Source organism: Nylanderia fulva, unplaced genomic scaffold (genome assembly GCF_048542155.1).
Source record: "Nylanderia fulva isolate GAGA-0341 unplaced genomic scaffold, ASM4854215v1 Scaffold133, whole genome shotgun sequence".
NCBI lineage: Eukaryota > Metazoa > Arthropoda > Insecta > Hymenoptera > Formicidae > Nylanderia > Nylanderia fulva.
In genome coordinates, this window is record NW_028189548.1 from 34,212 (window position 1) to 55,744 (window position 21,533).

Sequence of the window (21,533 nt, forward strand, 5' to 3'; positions counted from 1 at the left end):
GGTTCTAATTGGCTTCTGCCTTTCTGGTTTCTAGCGGGGTTTACAATGCAACAGCAGGAATACAGAGTACAAGAGTAAACAGTACGAAATAGGATTGGCTCATTTCGTTACTCCCGACGAAATGAGCCAATTCCATTTCGTACTGCTTACTGCTTACTCTTGTACTCTATACTCTTGCTGTCATTGTAGACCCCGCTTAACTTTAACCTCCGGTTAAATTATATTTGTCTTTTTTTAAATACGTATGTGAAAATTAAAAGACAAAGATATAAGCGGGGTCTACTATGAGTACGTTTACACGGCACCCTTAATCGGGTTTAATAACATCCGTAGTTGTAAGACTTGCCAATCACAGCCGTTCCATTCTTCAAGGGAATGGCTGTGATTGACCAGTTTTACTATAGATGTTATTAAACCCAATTAAGGGTGCCGTGTAAACGTACTCATTGACAGCAGGCGTACAGAGTACAAGAGTAAGCAGTAAGCAGCACGAAATGGGATTTGCTCATTTCGTCGGGAGTAACGGAATGAGCCAATCCCATTTCGTACTGCTTACTCTGTACTCCTACTGCCATTGTAGACCCCGCTTTAACCGACGTTAACAGTTGAATTACCTTGCGCAAAACAATTTGATTATTGAATATAAAATTTCTCTAAAAATTCCCTAAAGGACCTTAAAAATTCTCTAGTCGACAGCCAACGCGCGTCGCGTCTCGATCCATCTGGATATTTTCTCATAAGTTTCCACTAACAAATCAGAGAGAGCGCAAAGGCGGGTGAAGTAAGAGAGAGAGAGAAAGAGAGTAAGAGAAAAAAGGGAGACAGAGAGAGGGAGGTTGGGTTCTCCCAGTCTGCGAAATCGTGGTGTGTGTTGTGCGGTGTTTGCACGATTAGGTTACGCGCTGCTCGACGCGAAATGACGTTTCTCGCGTGTAAATATCGCTCGTCGTGAGAGTCTCTCCTCGAGGATGAGCCGCGCGTGATCCACGTAGCTCGCTGTTCTCGTAGCCGCGCTCAAGAGAGAGAAAGAGAGAGAAAGAAAAAAAAGAGAGAGAGAGAGATAGACACCAGGAAGGACTAAATCAGACTAAAGACTAGGGAGAGACAGTGGTGCGAGCTCTCTCTCTCTCACACACAACGACGTCTCCGCGAAGGATCCCGCGCGCAAGCCTTGACAAGCAAGACTCCGTGCGTGCGTGCATTAAAGTGAGGTTAGGATGTAAGCGAATTTGGATCCCCCTCCCCCTCCCCCTCTTGTTTATCGTCGCACCCTCTCCTTCAAGGTGAAACGCCCGCGTGCTCCTCCGCGACGCCGTCGCCACCTCGAGCTGTCGACTTAACCTCTTGTTCTCTGTTTCTCTAAAAGTTTATACAAATAAATCGAAAGTGCACGAGTGTATTGAAGAAGAAAAAGAGATTCGTAGTGAGCCTGAATAATCGTAATTGAAGTAAACTCTGATTAAAAGCGCTTTGAATATTTAGAAAAAAATATTCTGTCTCTCCCTCTCTCTTTCTCTGCTCTGCATTCGCGTCATTTGTTTTTTTCGCGCTTACCTGATTTTTTCTGATTTGTAGATATATTCAATATTCCTTTGCTTGTTTATCGTTTTCCTCGCTCCCCCCTGTTTCCTCCCCCCTCTCTTTCCCTATTTTGATGTCTCCCTCGCGTCAGCCGTGGATGAGATCAAGGTATCAATTAGACTCATCGAACACGGCGGGATTTCGCGATCGTCGCATGAAAATGAGTTTTTTTTCTGTGAAAAACGCATGAAATGTTATTTTAAATCACATATGGTTGGTTTTGACAGAGCAACGGAGCAATTTTCGGGAATTTAAGAATTCTGCACGTTTTCTCCAGAAGGTTTCTCTTGAATTATTACAAATGACACTTTAAGTGGGTGTTGATGTAGAATTTTGAGTAGTTTATTATTTAAGTCATCATTTTTAATAATATATAGTTAATTATTATAATAAAAATTATAATATATAGTTAATTATTTAATAATATTTACAATATTAAGTTTGCTCTTTTTTTTGGAAGATGCAAAAAATAAATGCACTTTTGAACGTATTGTTTATTTTTATGATGCGTCTTAAGAGAAATTTGTCAATGAAACCCATTCAGAGAGCATGTGTGTACATATTATTTTTCAAGAATCATATTGCATTCTATGAAAATGCATTGTGATAAGTTGACTTGTGTAGAAACACATGGATTTGTTTTTCCAATGTTGGATAGATCATATTCAATTTTTTTTTTTTTTTTTTTTTTTTCCAGTTCTTGTCATAATTTTTATCATTCATATTTCAAGTCATAGTATATATGAGGATAATTTGTTAATTTAATTCAGTTTAATAATGTTTTTTTCAAGTATGCGCATACTATGCAAGTGATTGAATTTATAGTGATTTATATATGTATAAATTTGTTGTGATTTCAAAATTAAAAATGAAAGACAAAAGATAAATTATAAGAAATATTAAATATTATTAGATTGCTGGATATATACAAGATGTAAAACTAAAAGCAAACTGTAATTTGAAAAGAAATTGTTTTGACATAAATGAATGAGAGAAAAGATATGCACATTTTATATTTAAATCTATTTTACATTTTTTATGTGTTATACATTTTTTTCCTTTTCTTTCTTTCAATAGCTTTAAAAATATATCCTATTTTAAATATAAAGAATGCAGAGAGAGAGAGAGAGAGAGAGAGAGAGAGAGAGAGAGAGAGAGAGAGAGAGAGAGAGAGAGAGAGAGAGAGGGAGAGAACGACTGATACAATTTGATTTTAAATTACCTGGAACATGGAACATATATTTATCCTTAAAAAGTGCATATATATAATATTAAAATATTACACTCTTCAATTTTTATTACTTAATTATTTAATTATATAGTAATTAACAATCATAATTAGCCTATATTTAAAGGTTATATCTGCTAAATTTTAGTTAAAATAAATTAATTTTTCTTTAAAAATTAATAATCACGTAGTTAATTATTTCATTATTTTCGAAAATTAAATATTAGAAATGTAAGAAAGAATTGTTTGCCTCTTACTGTTATTAAGATTATTTTTTAATCAGTTGTTATTATTTTTAATTAAACAATAATTAAATATTATGTGTCCCATTTTTAATCAATTTCTTGTCTCGAAATAATCAAAAAGTTCTTAAAATTACTCATAATTAATTTTTTATCTCAAAATGTTGATTAATTGAAGATTCCCTTATTATGTATTTAATATATAAATGTATAAAACTATTGGGGAAATATTAATTGTTTTTCTTACATTTTCATGATTACAAATAATCTAATACTATCTATACTTTATGTAATCTTCAACACCAATTTATGTGAATGTTTAATATATTAATAGAGTGTGATATATTTTAGACTATGAACGATTATTACCGCCTCAGATATGACATTAAGTGACGCCAGTAATCAGAAATTACAATGATTGGTGCGGCCTGTAGTTTGGAAGATGCGTGTCAGCAGGCTCAGGTGTGTAAAAAAGTTCCTTAGTCGCTGATCCATGAGTCTGTTCTGTTCAGCGGAACCAGCACTAGTTCAGAATTTATTTTCTTCACTTCACATTGGGAGGAAAAATATAAATAAAATTCTAAATAAAATTAAAAAATAACTAAATTCTAAACTAGTGCAGCTAGTTTAGCTAAAAGGAATAGATATATAGCGAAGAAGTCATTATTGAACATTGTTTACATTTACCAAATAATTAATTCATCCCATTGTCCATACAGGATATGATTAATCAAGTACCCAGATCTTGGAAAAATGCGATAGGTCCAGATTCTTTGGCCTTAATATCGAATAAATCATTGCCCTCACAGAAGAAAGAGCAGAGTCACTCCAGGCACAGCATCCAGTCCAAACTCACCAGACTCTACTTTGAAGAACTCTCCAAGGTTCCTCATGCAACCCCAGATTCCGTTCTGGTACGTCCACGTATTCCTCTTTTATCAAAATTTATTAATACTTTTTGCAAACAAAAAAATATGTTTCATTCATGTTTTCGTAATGCAAACACAATATATGGTACATTTAAAATGCATTTTATCTGAAATTTTGTACAGAACAATCTTGAGAATGAGTGCGACCTTTTGGGGCGATTAGTGCAACGAGAAGGTTTACATACATTAATTGTTAATCTCTATGCTGGTAATAAAGGATACTCATTAGCTGTAAGAAATAGGTGAGTTTGATATTTTTTTCTCAATTATATTACCACTAGTGTTCTTATCTAAATAAAATTATATAGATGTTCATCTAGATGAAACTTTGGCGGCATCTTATTTTTATATAGATAATAAAAATATGTATTGTCTATATCTGCATCTTGGATGAAAAAAAGTATTATTTTTACTAAATTATCTAGAATAATTTTCAGATAATTTTGATTTAGAATCATAGCACATAAAAATACTTAAATAGTAGAACTTAAGCAGTAAGCAATAAAAATATGAATACATATTTTTATATTTCTTTTATAATTTACATTTTTTTATAACTGTGTTTACATAAGCATTTTAATAATTATCTAGAAAATTATCTAGATGAATCACCATATAATTTTATATCTTTTAGCTAGATATATTTCAGACAAAATCATTTTCATCTTATCTAAAATAAATTTACATATTTTATCTCATCTTTATCTAGCTAATTTATATATTATTATAAACAATTGTGTATTATTATTAACTATAAATATCTAAACTTTTCACTCTCTGATTCCTTTTTTAATTTTACTATTTCTACACACCACAAAATTATTGTAATGTATCATTAGTGCCAAATTCTAATATTTTAATTTTATCAAACTTAAAACATTTAATATTTATATGAGGAATATTTAATTAATATCTTAAAATAAAAATTAATTCTTGAAAAATTTCTGAGGTTTTTGTATAAAATTGATCATTAATTTAGATTTTCTCAATTTATAGTGATAAGGGGAATCAGTATGATAAAAATTCATTACTAGCCGAGACTCAACTCATGGGTTACGAACAGGGTGAACTACTTTCGTGCATAGATAATGGTCAACTGCCGGCGATGTTAGCCGAACAATTAGAATCCAATTATTCACATTTATTTTACGATGGTTGCATAATCGCTGAGGTCCGAGATTATCGAAAGTCATTCTCTCATAACAGAGCCGAAGTTCATCATGTACTTCTTAAACCTACGACACAGGTAAGATTTCATCACTGAATACGTAGTCGATAAAAATGATAAAATATTTTTTTACAAGAGTATAATAAATGAAGAAAGTTTGGATCGCGCGATTTTTTTTAAAAGATCAAGAGAAGATATATATTCAATCAAGCATTAGTCATCAATTGGTGTAAAGAAAATACATAATTGTTTTTTAAGACAAAGTATGTAATTTGTAATTAGTAGTTATATGTATATTTTTTCTTAAAAACAATTGTGTATTCTTTATATCAATTAATCCAAAAAAAACTTGAAAATCTGGTATTCTCAAAAAACTTTATTCTTGAAAACTCAGGGAATTTCTATGGGATTTGATTTGGGTTTCAAGAATTAAAAAAAATTATCTTCTTATTAATGTTATTTTTATTTATTTTTATTTAAAATGTTATGTAACTTTTTATTGACAACCTAGTATTAGTATCATGATCTTATATGAATTATAAAGAGTGATGGCAAAAAGACCTGTTTTTTTCGGCCATTTTATAGGGTTGAATTTTGGGATTTCAAATTTTAAACTTTTCTTATGCCAAGTAGTACTATATGATGAGACATTAATCCCAGAGAAATTTCAAGATGAGTATAGGCGGTTCCTTAGATATGAAGAAGTGATAATTTATTATAAAACTGACTAAAAATCATCACTTTCCTCTTGTATCTCCGGAACCGTGCCTATGCTCATCTTGAAATTTTACTAGGATTAATGTTTCATCTAATAATACTATTTGTCATGAAAAAAAGTTTGAAATTCGAGGTCCCAAAAATGGGCGAAATTTGTCATTACTCTTTCATAAAAAATTATTCGAATTTTTAATAGATAATATTTACATAAAATTAGTACTCCTTATTTATTTAATAAATGCAAGATAGCTAGTTTTTTTTATATCTACGCTAATCTTATTCCAAATATCGAGTTTGAAAGAGGTATCCATATATTTTAGATGTGATAAATTAACAAGGAATATTGCTGCATTAATTCAATTAATTGTTCATTATGTTTATAAGTCTAAAAAATGTCTACACAAATATGGGCACAAACTTAGAGGCATCTTTTCTTGTCAAGCAAATCACTTTTCTTCAAGTGTTAAAACAGATTTGAATATACAAATAAAATATTAACCATATTACTGTAAAATTACAAATATGTATAAATAGACCTTAAATCTCGATAAAAAATTGTTTTTTGAAAAATTTCTGTTCAAACTTTATAAACTACAATATTTACCCAAAAAACACTTAATTTTTCTACAATTTTTTAATTAAATCTGTATTTTTCAGAACAAGAAAAATTATATAAAACTCTTTATCTCACATTTTATCGATTTCTATATTATTTAATATTTCATCCATTTTGTCCATTTCATCCACTTTCTTCCAGTGTCTCGGACAAAATGCCAATCCTGAATTTTAGTTCTAAAATTCTTGTTTATGTGTGCAGAGCGTACTTTCGGATGTGTCGACGCTTACAAGTGACGGAGATTGGAGCCACGAGGAGCGGTTAATGTTAGAATCACATATAGTGGCAGCTACTCAAGGACCTTTATGCTTAGATCCGAATCCTATTCCCACCTTAGCTAGTACAAGAATTAAACAATCTAAATCACTACTTACCGATTATCAGCTCATGCGACAAGCCAAAAAGTTCTCTCAGGTAAATACTTTAGTTTGAAATTTATTTACAGTTTAATATAAATTAAAATATGTAAGAAATAAGAATTAATTAAAGAAATATGTCGCAAAAATAATTAATTATTTGATATTAAGTAATAAATAATATTTAAACAATATGTGAGACAAAATTACATCATATTTGTATGCACAGCTTGCTATGCGTCACTCTTGATTTGCACTTTGTTGCTTGATATTAGGTCACAGTGAATCGAAAAAGAAAATTGGAACAGTTAGCCCAGTCGGAAGGACAAACGATGCAGGAGTTAATGCAGAAATACCGTTCGAAAAGAAGAGGATTAGCGACAAGCACTGCCTGCCCACCGCCTTTTCTCACAAGCCCTCCTCTGCTTCCACCATCTTCAGCAATCGAAGTTTTAAGGTTCTTATGACGGAGAATGTATTTTTTCTTCTTTTTTTTTTAGCTTATACTTTTCCTTTAAGTCTCCTGGCTCTCTTCGCCGACCACGTTGGAATTATGACGTCAGAAGCACTAAAAATTCTTAGATGCCATTTCGAAATATGGTTTTTCATTTAAAAATGGCATCTAAGAATTTTTTCAGCATCTGCTCGCCTCTGACGTCACAATCTAGGATCTAAGAGTCTTAATTTTTTGCCTTACGTTTTTTTTTACTGTAAAATATATTCTGCGAGATTAATTTAGAAATGTAATTCGATGATTAGATATGCAAAAGCATACGAACGGCCAAAAGAAACGATAGACTGTACGCCACAAGTTATAGAAGAGTATATATTAGAACCTGCGGAAAGTCAAGATTACATAAAGCTCTCGATCCTTCAAAGACCTGCTACTTCCGAGTGCCTTGGAGAACTTTATATGGATAAAAATCATCGTGACGGAAAAAAGAATGGTTCTTCTTGCCGGTATGTGCATTATACATATACATATCTTATACATACATATATATATATATTTTTTATACATATATATATATATATATATATATATATATGATATATAAATATGATATATAAATTTATATTATAATAAAAAAGTATTAAAATACAAATTTATGCCATATAACTAATATATTTAATATATAATATAATATATAAAATTATATATATATAATATAATATATATAATATAATATATAATGTAATATATATATATATATATATATATATATATATATTGTACATTAATTATATTAGTTATATAATATAAAATATTTTGATATTTTTTTGCACAATTATTTATTAATAAATGTTGAACATTTGATTTATTATAATTTAATTTTTTTATTAGGTTTACATTAGGAACCAGAACCATAGCGAATCATTACTATCAGCAGTTTAAAGAAATATTCACAGAGGAGGGTAGGAAGAATGTGAGAATAAGACATATTATACCAGGAGCTGTACCAGGACAGACTCGTATTACATGTACACCTAGCATGCAGCGAGCACATCAGCAGGTATATGTCAATATTTTTTTTTATTTAATATTTTCTAATCAATTACCTCATCTTGGATATTTATTTCCTTGCAATTTTTCTTTTTTTTCAGGCGCAACAAGCGAAATTAGCGGCTCGACAATTTCAGCAAATTCAATCGCAACAGATGGCACAGCAGGTTTGTAAACTATAAGCTTAATGTTTGCATGTCGTACAGAATTGAATGACAAGGAACGAAGTAAGATTTAAATAATTTTCTCTATATATAAAAATAGAAAAAATATATATATATACATATATAAAATGTATATACAAAGTATATCCCATTTTAATCGATCATTCTCAAATTTTTTTTATTTTTGATTGTACAACAAAATGTTTTAAACAAAAGTTGTTTGATTTGAAAGGGGACAGAAAATTACATTACTACTTTTTTAAAAAGCGCTTTTCAAGATCATTTAAAAATCAATTATGTTAAATCAACTCCTCGCAATATTTTACACTATAAAATATCTCGTAAAATATTTATTGATCTTCAAATGACCTTGAAAAGCACTCTTAAGAAAAAAAGTATGTAGCATCTTCTGTTGTCCTTCGAATCAAACTACTCTTGTTGTACAATCAAATATAAAAAAAGTTTTTGGAGATTATCGACTAAAATGGAACACAATTTATCTCTCATAGATATTCGACGCCTTGTCTCACAATCTTGTGTGAAAATTTCCAGCAAATCCGCTCGCCGCTTCAGATGCTATCGCGGGCCCAGCAAGGACAACTGAATACTCTGACCGGTCAGGTGGCCTCGATGAAAACTATGACGGAAGCCAGCACCTCTGTACAAAATAATCTCTGCGTAGACTCTGCAAATATGCCGCAAGTTATTCCTCAGAACGATGCCACCGTATTGAGTTCAGGCCAGTCTTTGGCCAACGGTGGCCCCAACGCGTCCACCTCCGTGCAGGTCGATAATTCTTCTACGATAGCAGTAGCTGACAACGCTTGTAACGGCTCCGGCATCCTGGTTTTTCAACAAAAATCGAGTGGTACTATTAATAACGCGACATCCACTAATGTTCCGGTCTTGGTGAGTCATTGCTCCTTTTTTTCTGTATTTTCTGCGATACGCAAATAGTGAATTTGACACCATATATTAATGCCAGGGTGTATATTCCCGGGAAAAATCTGGAAAACGTGAAATTCTTAGGACTTTTTTTTCTACCTTGAAAAATACTGGAATATTCATGGAATTTATTTTGAACTCAGGGAATTTTTTTAAAAAATTGTTCCTTTGATTTTATTTTCAAATATATCTTTAAAGAATATAAAAATTAGGTTTATATAAAGTATATTAAAAAATATATTTTATTATAAAATATAATATTATATTATTATATTAAAAAATATTTTCACTAAGAAGTATATCAAGGCTCTGTAATATTAAATATTAAATACAAATAAGAAAGGTCTTAAGAGCCATACGCGGATACTTGCGTATATTTCCAACGAAAATTAATTTTTTGTTGGAAATAAACGAAATGTGCACAAGGCACATATTATTCTTGGTGTACTACTGTTCGATTCAGCGACTTTCGGATCTATATTTTTCTCTCACGTTTATTTCTTTAGGGGGGTATAAGGATCTATGAAATTAAATCTCAAGTATGAGATATTTCATGTTATAAAAAATAATATGACTTGTGCACATTTTGTTTATTTCCAATGAAAATTTAATTTTTATAAATGTACGCAAGTAACTTCCGCGTATGGCTTTTAGGCCTTTCTTATTTGTATTTAATAAAAAATATTTTATTTATATTGAAAAATTATGTATAATAAATAAACTTAATTTAAAATTGTATTTAAAATTTTTTAAAATTTTTTAAATTTACTTGAATTTAATAAAAAATATTTTATTTAATCTTAAAAAATTATTAATATAAGTATGCTGTCTTCTAAGCTGGGCAATAGAGCCAAGGAAACGAAACGAAAAATTAATTAAACGGAACTGTATCTCAATTTGAGATCCCAAAGTTCCACATATAAATTAATTTCGAAACTTACATATGGAGAAATAAGCGAGAAAAATATAGGTCCGAAAAGTCGCTGAAGCGGGAATCGAACCCGCGTCTTTCACTTTCCGGGCGACTGCTCTTACCAACTAAGCTATTCAGACCCTTTCGATCCTATATTTTTCATTTGCCTTTTTAGTAGATGTTAGTAAATACCGCCGTGATTAGCCCAAGGCGTGAATAAACTCAGAAATAAATATTTTTATCGGCTCTCAATATAAATAATATAAGTATGCTGTCTTCCAAGCTGGGCAATAGAGCCAAGGAAACGAAACGAAAAATTAATTAAACGGAATTAAAAAATTATGTATAAATAAACTTAATTTAAAATTGTATTTAAAATTTTAAAAAATTTTTTAATTTTACTTGAAATTTTGAACAAAAGTACCTGGAAAATCATGGAATTTATTTATAAGATTTGAGTATACACCCTAAACGCGGAAGATGCAAATATGCAGGGTTGAGAAGTAACTCGTCACATGTAACGAAGTTACAATTACAGTTGAGATTTTTTTGGTAACTATAACTTAACTTCATTCCTTTTTCTGCATCTATAACTGTAACTTAACTTGGTTACATTTTTTAGTAACTAGTTTAATTGTTAGTAACTAATTTAATAGTTAATATATTTAAAACTTAGGGCTAATAATTTTTCACAACGTAGACTATTGGTATTATCTAATTTACTTAAGGGTCGGGAATTACGGATTCTCTCATATGAGATATTAGCCAAAATACTGAATGAATCTTATTGAATTTACGATATTCTTAATTAGTAGGATTGTCCTCAAGTCGCCAAAGATTTATTTTTTGGAAAAAAGATGAAAATAAAATTTATAATATAACTTTGGCTAGCAGCGGGTAAGGTTGGGTTAGCTGCGAGTCCGTATTTTATTTATTATACATTTTTAAGAGCGAAAATGCAAAATCTGACGTTTTGGCGATTTACTTTAGTATATAAAGAATATATAAAAAATATTTCCACGAGGCTACGTGACTTCTTCGATGCAATATCTTATATAAACGAATCTCACTAGATTTATATAAAGGGCAACTCATGGGGAAATTTCCGTGGTAACATACTGACAGCTTGACAAGAAGAGAGTATCATTCTCTCTTTGTCTCTCTTGCATCTGAAAACTCGAATTCAAGTCTATCTGGTATAATAATTTTTTTTTATAATATATTGGAATATATAAAAATTATTTTAAAAATATATATTTTTAAAGACGATTCTTAAGAATTTTTTAATATATTGAAAATATTTTTATAATTTTACAATTACAACACACATATGTATATATATAAATGTAAAATAATTTCGTAAATAAATGAATCCAATATTTTCTATATTTTAAGAATTCTTTAGTTTTGTCTTTACAAAAAAATATATTTTTAATAATTTTTATATATTCCAACATATTAAAAAAGAAAAAAATGTTGATACCGATAGATTTGAATCCGAGTTTTCACGGTGACAGACTGAACATCTTTGCACTCAGCTATTATGTACTTTTTTTCATACTTATGTATATAGCAGATATTATTAATATCAATATAATTGAAAAGTTAATACATATTTATTAGTCTATAACTTTTTATGCCGAAAATGATGAAGAATCAATTTATATAAAAAAATATGATTTTATTTAAAAAATATAATTGTCCTTCAAATGACCTTGAAAACGCCTCTTAGAAAAAAGTCAGTAGCACTATCTTATTTTGTTGTTAAAGTCAAAAATAAAAAAAAATTTTGAAAACGATCGAATAAAATGGGACACCTTGTATATCTTTATATCCCTCATTACATGTTTTCTATTTAAAATTCACAGCAAGCGCAATTGCAAGCAGGGACACAGAATTGTATAAGTGAAACTGCCAATCAGAACCAAAATGAGCCGCCGTTCAAGAAACACTCGACTAATCCGGCAATATGTGCCCTCGTCACTTCCCTCATGAATTCCGCGAATCAGTTCCAACAACAAGCCGCAGGTTCATATGACTTACGTATTTTTTAAATTTTATTCTTTATACAATTATTTATTTGCAAATATATGAATAAATCTACTTATTCGCAAAAGTCTGAATGAATGGAATCGTGCAGATTTGTGTTTCATCTCTATATTTTGCAGCCAATGCAGCAGCCGCAGCTATGAACAACAACAATGCGCAAGCTACAAATAAGTCCAGCAACGCCACGATCCTTAATTTATTAAATAGTCCTACAAATTTGGCTCAACAGAAAGTTCAACCGCGAAAGATTTCTCTCAATGCTTCCATCCCATCCAGAGTTTTTAGTCAGGGCAATGTGATCAACGTACCTAGCACTACGGGTCAGGTATGTTTAATAATGTCATTTTTTTAATAACTCATTACTTGTGCTACAAGTTCTATTTATATTGTATACTACAAATGGATATGTTTAAAATCAAATTGAATACTTAAAACGTCGCTAGTGATATTTAAAATAGGAACGATATATTAAATTCGACCCAAACTAGCCAAGAAAATTTTTATTTTATTTCCACAACATTTCGACCATCTGTTTTTGGTTCTTTTTAAATGAGAAACTAGAATGATACAATTAATTAAGATTAATAAAGATAAACATTTTGATGTTAAACGCAAGAATTAAATTTTACATACTTTCTTAATAAAAGCGCAGTTAGTTGACACTGTTGTCATTATTAAACAATATGATTTATATCTGAATTTTTAAAACATTTGAAAAAACTTTTGAAAGAACTTTTGGAAGAAAGTAACCCGCATCTTATCGTTATGATGGATCGTCAAAAACTGAGTATACTGAATTTATACGACCTTTATAATTTTGTCATAGATGTTGTTTAAATTCTCTCTGTCTTTATGTAGGTTAACTGTATTATTAACTTTTTTGATAAAAAACATTTCTGCGATTTCTCTCTTTCTAACATGTTTTTCATTATGTAATATAACGGGTGATATTCAATCAAATTCATGTCCCAACTCTTGTCTATGTTTGCTTATGACCGAATGATTTGTTACATGTAATTTTATATTGTTAAAATGTTCTTTCATACGTGTACGCAAATGTCTTTTTGTTTGACCGATATATGAGGAATCACAATTTTTACAGTCAATTTTATACACAACATTAGTTCTATCGTCGTTAGATAATCTATCTTTGCCTCGTTTTATTAATATGTCCAATTTTTTGGCTGTTTTATAGACTACACTAAAGCCAGCATTTTTTAAAGAACGACCGATATTCATGACAATAGTGTCAACTAATTGCGCTTTTATTGAGAAAGTTTGTAAAATTTAATTCTTGCGTTTAACATCAAAATGTTTATTTTTATTAATCTTAATTAATTGTATCATTCTAATTTTTCACTTGAAAAGGACCAAAAACAGATGGTCGAAACGTTGTGGAAATAAAATAATTTCTTGGCTAGTTTGGGTCGAAATGGATATGTTTAAGTTGTGATATATTAATCAAACATATAATTAATAATTCTTTCACATATTTAATTGACTTTGAGGGGGACATAAAATGGTTAGTTTGACTTTGTATAATAATTTGAAAGTCACGTAAAGGTCACCTTCAGTTTCTTAAATGGAATCTACTATTCTTCATTGCATATTCTTGTAGCTTATCTTAAGAGCTTTTGAAAACACACTTTTTGAGTTATTAAGACTTAAAATTAATAATTTTTTGACATAAAATGTTGAGACAGACTATCTTTTCTTGGCTTAATTGATCATTAATAAGTAAGATTTCAATCGATAACTTGACGAACAATTTATGTTTTAGCAGTTTTCACCTAACGCGGCCGGATCCGTAGCTGTTAGGGCTCGTATGAAAATTAATAATGATACATTGCGTGGAAAATTATATTATGAGATTTTAATAAAGTTGGGCGCCAGTATAAATTTATGATTAATCAAGTACAATTTTAATTCAGAACACCTCAGGAGTGAGCGTTGGAAAAAACCCATAATTTTCTAAAATTGAATTAATCATGTACTACGGAATCTTACATTAACACGGGGCAATTATTTCAAACAAGTATGAGTAATTTTACTGACTTACATATGTAGAAGCAATATTTTGGGTAACTGTGATCGATTCTTAAAATTTCCTCGCAACAGTCAGGTCTCTCATCTTTATCCTTGTTAATTAATAATCGTCCTGTGATCCGACATTTGAGAGAACGACTTCAAGAGCTTTACAATCAAGGATCTTCTCAGTCTCACGGTCTCTCCTGGAGTATCTCCTGTCGGCGAGCTTCGTTTCGCGTTCGTGGTGGGGAATTTCGTCTACCCTTATTACTTTTGTCATGCCTATGGTCGCGGCCTATAATTTCTATTTTACAAAATTCCTATCGTTTCACATAAGACTATGCGTGATGGGTGTTCGCGGGAACTCCCATCGGGTCGATTCACGTCGACTTGAATAATAATTTTACTGGTACAATGTAAAATATGTGTATGAATAATGAGATCAAATAATTATTTTAAAAAAAAGTATGTGATTTGCAACAATGTAGATACGTACTTTTTTTAAAAGCAACTATGTGTTTTCTTTACATTGATTAGTCGCATTATTCCGTATATATAAAAGTATTAAGGTATGATTACCGAAAACTGAATATTTTACAAGATGTTTTACATTTTGTCAAAGATTTTTTTACTTCAAACTCTAATAACTCGAAAAGTACTTAAGAGAAAAATACTTTATTAAAGTTTTTTGGAGAGCTCGAGATAAGCTACCAAAATATGTAATAAAACATAGTAGGTTCTATTTAAGAAATTGAAGGTGATCATTATGTGATCTTCAAATGATTATACAAGATCAAATCAATGACATCACCTTATGTCCCTATTTGCCTGGGGCGATTAAAATGAATAATTAAATACCTTGTATTTAATTAAATACCTTGTATATGTAAATGTGTTGCTTACATCGTCAATATGTTTCAGGTACGCGTGAGTTTGAATTCCGCTTTAACCGGACAGCTAGGGTGCAAGCAACAATCTATGAAGACGACCACCGTGAGACTCGCGCGAGTGCAAGATTCCACGTCTACGCTTGGCTTATCAATGCCGGGACTTTCGGCCATGCTTGCTGGTACAATAAACATTATCTATAGATCTTTAAAGATACTCTATTACGATAAAAAATGTAATTTTTTTTACCGAATTTGTTACGGATTAAGAAACTTAGTATATACAGATCGATAATATCAGGATGTGTTTGAATTAATATAGTTGAATATTTCTGAAACTATGGTTGTGAACGAGAAAATATTTCATACAAAAGTATTTCAATTACAAATAAATTTCGAGATTTTGAATTTTAATTAAAGTCATTTTTCATTATTATTTGAAAGTTAATTTAGTTTTTTTAAAATAAAACTACTCTAATTTTTTAATATAAATCGATTTCTATCCTAGTAATTTGACATAAAAAGTTATAAGGATGGGATGCCCAAAAAGTGAATAGTTTACAAGATATTGTATACTTTAACATAAACTATGAAATATCTCCTTGATACTTTCATACGCAAAATAATGAGAGGAATCAATTTATGTAAAGAAATCATGTTGTTTGAAAAATTATATAAATATGTTGGGAAAAAGTTTGTAATCAGTAATTATTATATTATAAAAAGTTACTTCTAAATGGTCTTGAAAAACGGTTAACCTTCAAATGACCTTAAAAAATTACCTTTTTGTTAAGACTGTATAACGTTAAAATTTGAGTCCGCAATATTCGTTTGAATATTTATTAAATATAATATAGATAATATTTCACTATATAAATCAATATTTTTTTTTAGTTTGGTTAATGTAATATACGTATGTTTCGAATAGGCACGCCGTCGGCAGACAATCCGATACCCGGGATGAATTCGGCTTCGTCCCTGCTTGAGCGGCTCAACGCCTCTTCCAGTCAGAGCAGTCAACCAGCAAGTCCGATGACCAGTCCGTCACCGACTAATGTGAATCTACAAGGCGTGAACCTCACTAGTCTGCCGAACTCCATCAACGGCCTGCAAAACGTTCAGGTTGTTTATAATTACGGATTTACGGGGTGTCACATAGGAAATTACTGAAACTAACCAGCTGTCATTTTTCAATGTATACAGTTATTGAGAAAACAAAAATTGTGTTGAAAAGAGGAAAGCAGTTTTTAATGGATATAAATAAAATGTTTGTATATCAGTTTATTTTATTTTGATGAAAAGTAATGAAAAATTACTAATAATCACATATGTAAACTAATGATAAATATTTTTGAAAAGTGTGCATTTAAATTTGTACAAAATTCTGTTTTTTTACGAAAACTCGTGAAAACTTTCTAACATGTCATTTTTAATGTTATTGATGATCCTTTTAATAGTTGCTATTAAATCTGGCACTGTTGAAAATATTTATCGTTAGTTTATGTGATTATTAGCACTTTTCATTACTTTTTATCAATAAAATAAACTGGTATACAAACATTTTATTTATATCCATTAAAAACTGTAGACTTTCCTTTTTTTGACACAATTTTTGTTTTCTCAATAACTAAAGCTTCTCAATAACTAAAACATGCATTAAAAAATGACAGCTGATTAGTTCCAGCAATTTCCTCTGGGACATCCCGTATAAATAATTGTAAAATATTTAATTATTTATTATTAAATTAATTTAAGTCGATTGTTAATAGTTGAAATATTATATGTTACCCTATTTATTAGGTATCGTTTTCGAGTTTGTCGCAACCCATCACGATGTCATTTCCGAGCTCTGCGGGCACCGTCACCCCTGTCATCGTCTCCCTGCCTATCTCGTCCGCTACAAATACCTGTACAGCGGTCTCGAGCGTTAGTATAGATTTATACAGATAACTCTTTTATTGTAAAATGATTTTTAAGGCGCCTGATCTCTCACCGATCATGTTGGAATCGTGACGTCAGAGACGGGAAGACACACGCTAAAAATTTTTAGATGCTATTTCAAAATAAAAAGATATGTCGATGAAGTAGCACTTCAGATGACTTTAAAATACTTTGAAAACTACCCTTTTCTCTCTATAATCAATCAATAGCTGTAAAATAATTGTAAATAGTGAAATAGTAGAAATAATATTTCATCGAAATATCTTTTTATTAAAAAATAGCATCTAAGAATTTTTGCAACGTGTGCTTTCCCGCTTCCGACGTCACAATTCAACATAAAATGTATTTTTAAAATTTTGATATCTTACTTTTAAGTCATTAGAAAGTATTTAAGGCTTCTAGGTCTTTATTGTAGCTATATTAGATTATGACGTCAGAGGCGAAAAAACACGCGCTAAAAATTCTTAGATGCCATTTCGATATAAAAAGATATTTCGATGAAACAATACTTTAGATGATTTTAGCACACATTTAAAATACCTCGAAAACTACCATTTTTTCTTCATAATCAATTAACAGCTGATCTTTGTGCATGTGGTATTCCGCATGACAAAGTCTGATATTACAATCATTTTACGATTGTTGATTGACTGACAAGGAAAAAGAATAGTTTTCGAGGTATTTTAAAAGTGTGCTAAAGCAATCTGAAATATTTTTTCATTTAAAAATGGCATCTAAGAATTTTCAGCGTGCGCTTTATCGCCTCTGACATCACAATCTAAACATTTTTACTTATATGTATATAAACATCTATATATAAGAAGTATAAATTCTCATCCCGCATGATAGATTTTAGCACATGTTGACTAGATATCCATTGGACGCATATGTATGTGTTCATTGCATTGAAAGGATTATTTATCATTGCGATATGCAAAATATATATATATATATAGAGAGAGGGGGGGGGGGAGGGGGGAGGGAGGAAGGGAGGGAGAGAGAGAGAGAGAGAGAGAGAGAGAGAGAGAGAGAGAGAGAGAGAGAGAGAGAGAGAGAGAGAGAGAATAAATAGTAATATAATAAGTGATTCTATTGAAGTATCATTGAAACGGTATGTTATTTCAGATGGTGGCTGCGACTGTCGTTACAACAGCTATTGCTGGGAGTACACCAACAGTAGTCATTGCCAATCCTGCCAATCCTGCTCATTTATCTCTACCAATTGGTAATATATATTTTATAAATTAAATAATTTTTAACGATCCAACTGACATAAAAAAATATATCTCTATTGTTAGTTAGACATAAAATAAAATAAAATAAAATTAAGGATGACGTTTCGACCCTTGTTTTGGATCCTTATCAAGTCTGATATAAATTAAATAAAATAACATTTAACCTTTTTTAGAATTTAAACCATATTAAAGCACATATAAATTCATTGTGTCAATACGACCTTTCGACAAGATGGTAAAACGTCAGTTGGGTCGTTAAAAATTATTTGATTTATTTTATTAATCACTGGCGGAAAAGGGAATTACTACTTTTACTATCACTATTATATATATTTTATATTTTATCGATTCTCTGGTTGAACTCTTGTTCCATTCTTTTATATACATTTTTTATATTAAATATGCTAAATATCCATATATAAAAAATGTAAATTGTGTTACAATCTTTTTGCAATTTTACACTTATAAAAGATGTTTTATAAAACAATCTCTATTTAAAATATAATATAGAAAAATTTGATTTTTTTTAAGAAACTTTTAATCTATTTTAATAATTTTAGATGTTTTTATAACTCTGTATAAAATATTTATGTGTCTCATTATATATGCAAATCTAACATATATGTATGTAATATCTAATATTTTATTGCTCATATGTATTTCAGCCCAAATAATACCATCTGTAAAAGGACTATCGCAGCAAAATATAAGGGGTAATAGCGCAGTAACTCTCGCACAGGTATTAATCTAACAGTTGGAAAGCTGTAGTTTTTTTTCACATATATTACACTATATAATAAAGTATAAAATTATAACTATAAAAATATCTTGTAATACATATGTATCTAGTTGTATAACAAGAATTGTGTGTGTGTGTGTGTTCCACAGATTTCACAATAATTAATATTATGTATCCTTAGGGAGGACAAGCAATCCAGCTCATTGGATCGTCTCAGAGGCCGCGATTCAATCACATGACTCGTCAAGTACAATCGAATCAAGTTAAATCGGCTGTCCTGTCGAATCAGCTGGTGACGGTTGCCAAAACAGTAACGGCGAGTCAGTTGATATTGTCTGGTAACAAACAAGTATTAACTCCTATAATGGGTAAGTTTTATAATCTCGAACTTCACGGAAATAGATCAAACTATTTTTTTCTTTTTATATAGCACCTACTTATGGTGATTATAATAATTAATATTTATTATATTTATTGTATTGTATTTATATGTATGATTTTGTATTTATATTATCGATTATAATAATATTTATATGTATAATTTTTGTGTATAATTTCATATACGCAGCCGCGACGAAACCTGTGCTTATGGCGTCACAGACGACGCCTTCTTCCCAAGTAGTACCTGTTAATAAACAAACTCTGTTGACGAAATCCTTGCACGCGAGAGCCTCTACCGGCCAGTGCAGCCAGCAAACACAAAGTCTCGGGGTGGCTACTCTATCGCAACAACAAGTACGTAAGAATTACATATTAAGAAATTGTCTGATTAAATCTTCTTAAAGAAGTAAAATAATATTCTTAATATTAAATTAAAAGAGAGGAGAAAGGAAGGTGGATTATTATTTATATTAGTAAAAATATTATTTAAAATATATATTTATTAATAGAAATAATATTTATAAATATTAATAATATTAATATTATGATATTAATATTTATAAAAATTGATATAAAATAACTATTTTTTTAAAAAGGTAAAACAATAAAAAATATATATTTATATATTAATAGAAATAATATTTGTAAATATTAATAATATTAATAATAGAAATAATATTTATAAATATTAATAATATTAATATTTAGAAGAATATAAAAATAATAGTCCGCAAAAATTGAATATCGAATACTATTTAGAATTAATTTAATAATAAACAATTTTATATAAGCGCATTTATATTTACTTAAAGGGTACGGCTATGCCACTACATGAAAGGTAAGGAAAATTTATTTTGATTTTTATAGCTTCAGCAATTACAACAATGTCTAGCTGCGCAGCATAAAGTCGCCGTCGCGACGGGAAATTCTCAAAATAGGACCCAAATTGAAGCTCAGAGAAATTCCACGTCTGCCCCCGGGGAAGATCCCGCCTGAACATGTTCAAATAAATGATAAAAATTACGATCATGTTACGTCGAGAATAAATAATTGGAGCCCGCCTAGAAGAAATGTAATTAGGCATTTATATATTACAAATTATAAGATCGAATTTGAGATTATATAAATATTCGCGATGCGGTGGAAAGAGGTAGATGAATGGTGATCTCGCTCAGAGACGATCGATCGATAATCGCTAGAGAGAGAGAGAGAGAGAGAGAGAGAGAGAGAGAGAGAGAGAGAGAGAGAGAGAGAGAGAGAGAGAGGAGAGAGAGAGAGAGAGAGAGAGAGAGAGAGAGAGAGAGAGAGAGAGAGGAGAGAGAGGAGAGAGAGAGAGAGAGAGAGAGAGAGAGAGAGAGCGAGAGAGAGAGAGAGAGAGAGAGAGAGAGAGAGAGAGAGAGAGAGGAGAGAGAGAGAGAGAGAAGAGAGAGAGAGAGGAGAGAGAGAGAGGAGAGAGAGAGAGAGAGAGAGAGAGAGAGAGAGGAGAAGAGATAGAGAAGAGTGAGAGGAGAGATAGAGAGAGAGAGAGAGAGAGAAAAAGAGAAAGAGAGAGAAGAGAGAGAGAAGGAGAAGATGAGAGAAGAGAGAGAGAGAGAGAGAGAGAGAGAGAAGAGTGAGGAGGAGAGAGGAGAGAGAGGAGAGAGAGACGAGAGAGAGAGAGTAGAGGAGAGAGAAGAGAGAGAGAGCGAGAGAGAGAGAGACAGCGCGAGCAGATACTCGCGAGCTAGGAGCGCTAGCTCTATATCGCTCTCTCTCGCGCTGCTGCTCTATCTATCTCTTCTCTCTCTCTCTCTCTCGCTCTCTCTCTCTCTCTCTCTCTCTCTCTCTCTCTCTCTCTCTCTATCTCTCTCTCTTTCTTGAATTATGTCCACTTTTTATTACTAAAAAAAAAAGATTTTACTCGCGAACGA

General features: G+C 30.7%; 1 protein-coding gene across 8 annotated transcripts; it reads left to right on the top strand.

Moving 5' to 3' along the window:
• The first annotated feature begins 809 nt into the window (after positions 1-809).
• Positions 810-20,752, top strand: LOC114930250 (uncharacterized). Of its 8 annotated transcripts, none has more exons than XM_085479915.1 (21): positions 810-1,219; positions 3,403-3,513; positions 3,771-3,965; positions 4,104-4,222; positions 4,977-5,226; positions 6,683-6,895; positions 7,113-7,294; positions 7,597-7,797; positions 8,183-8,351; positions 8,443-8,508; positions 9,058-9,414; positions 12,232-12,391; positions 12,532-12,737; positions 15,362-15,509; positions 16,256-16,449; positions 17,128-17,253; positions 18,394-18,493; positions 19,169-19,242; positions 19,424-19,610; positions 19,811-19,977; positions 20,491-20,752. In XM_085479915.1, the coding sequence occupies exons 2-21, from the start codon at positions 3,466-3,468 to the stop codon at positions 20,617-20,619; spliced, it is 3,291 nt and encodes a 1,096-aa protein (XP_085336041.1). In that variant the 5' UTR covers positions 810-1,219; positions 3,403-3,465; the 3' UTR covers positions 20,620-20,752. The 8 variants fall into 8 exon arrangements, with proteins under 8 accessions (XP_085336041.1, XP_085336040.1, XP_085336042.1 ...); XM_085479914.1 differs by having other exon boundaries at positions 810-1,211; XM_085479916.1 differs by having other exon boundaries at positions 810-1,206.
• Positions 20,753-21,533: the final 781 nt, after the last annotated feature.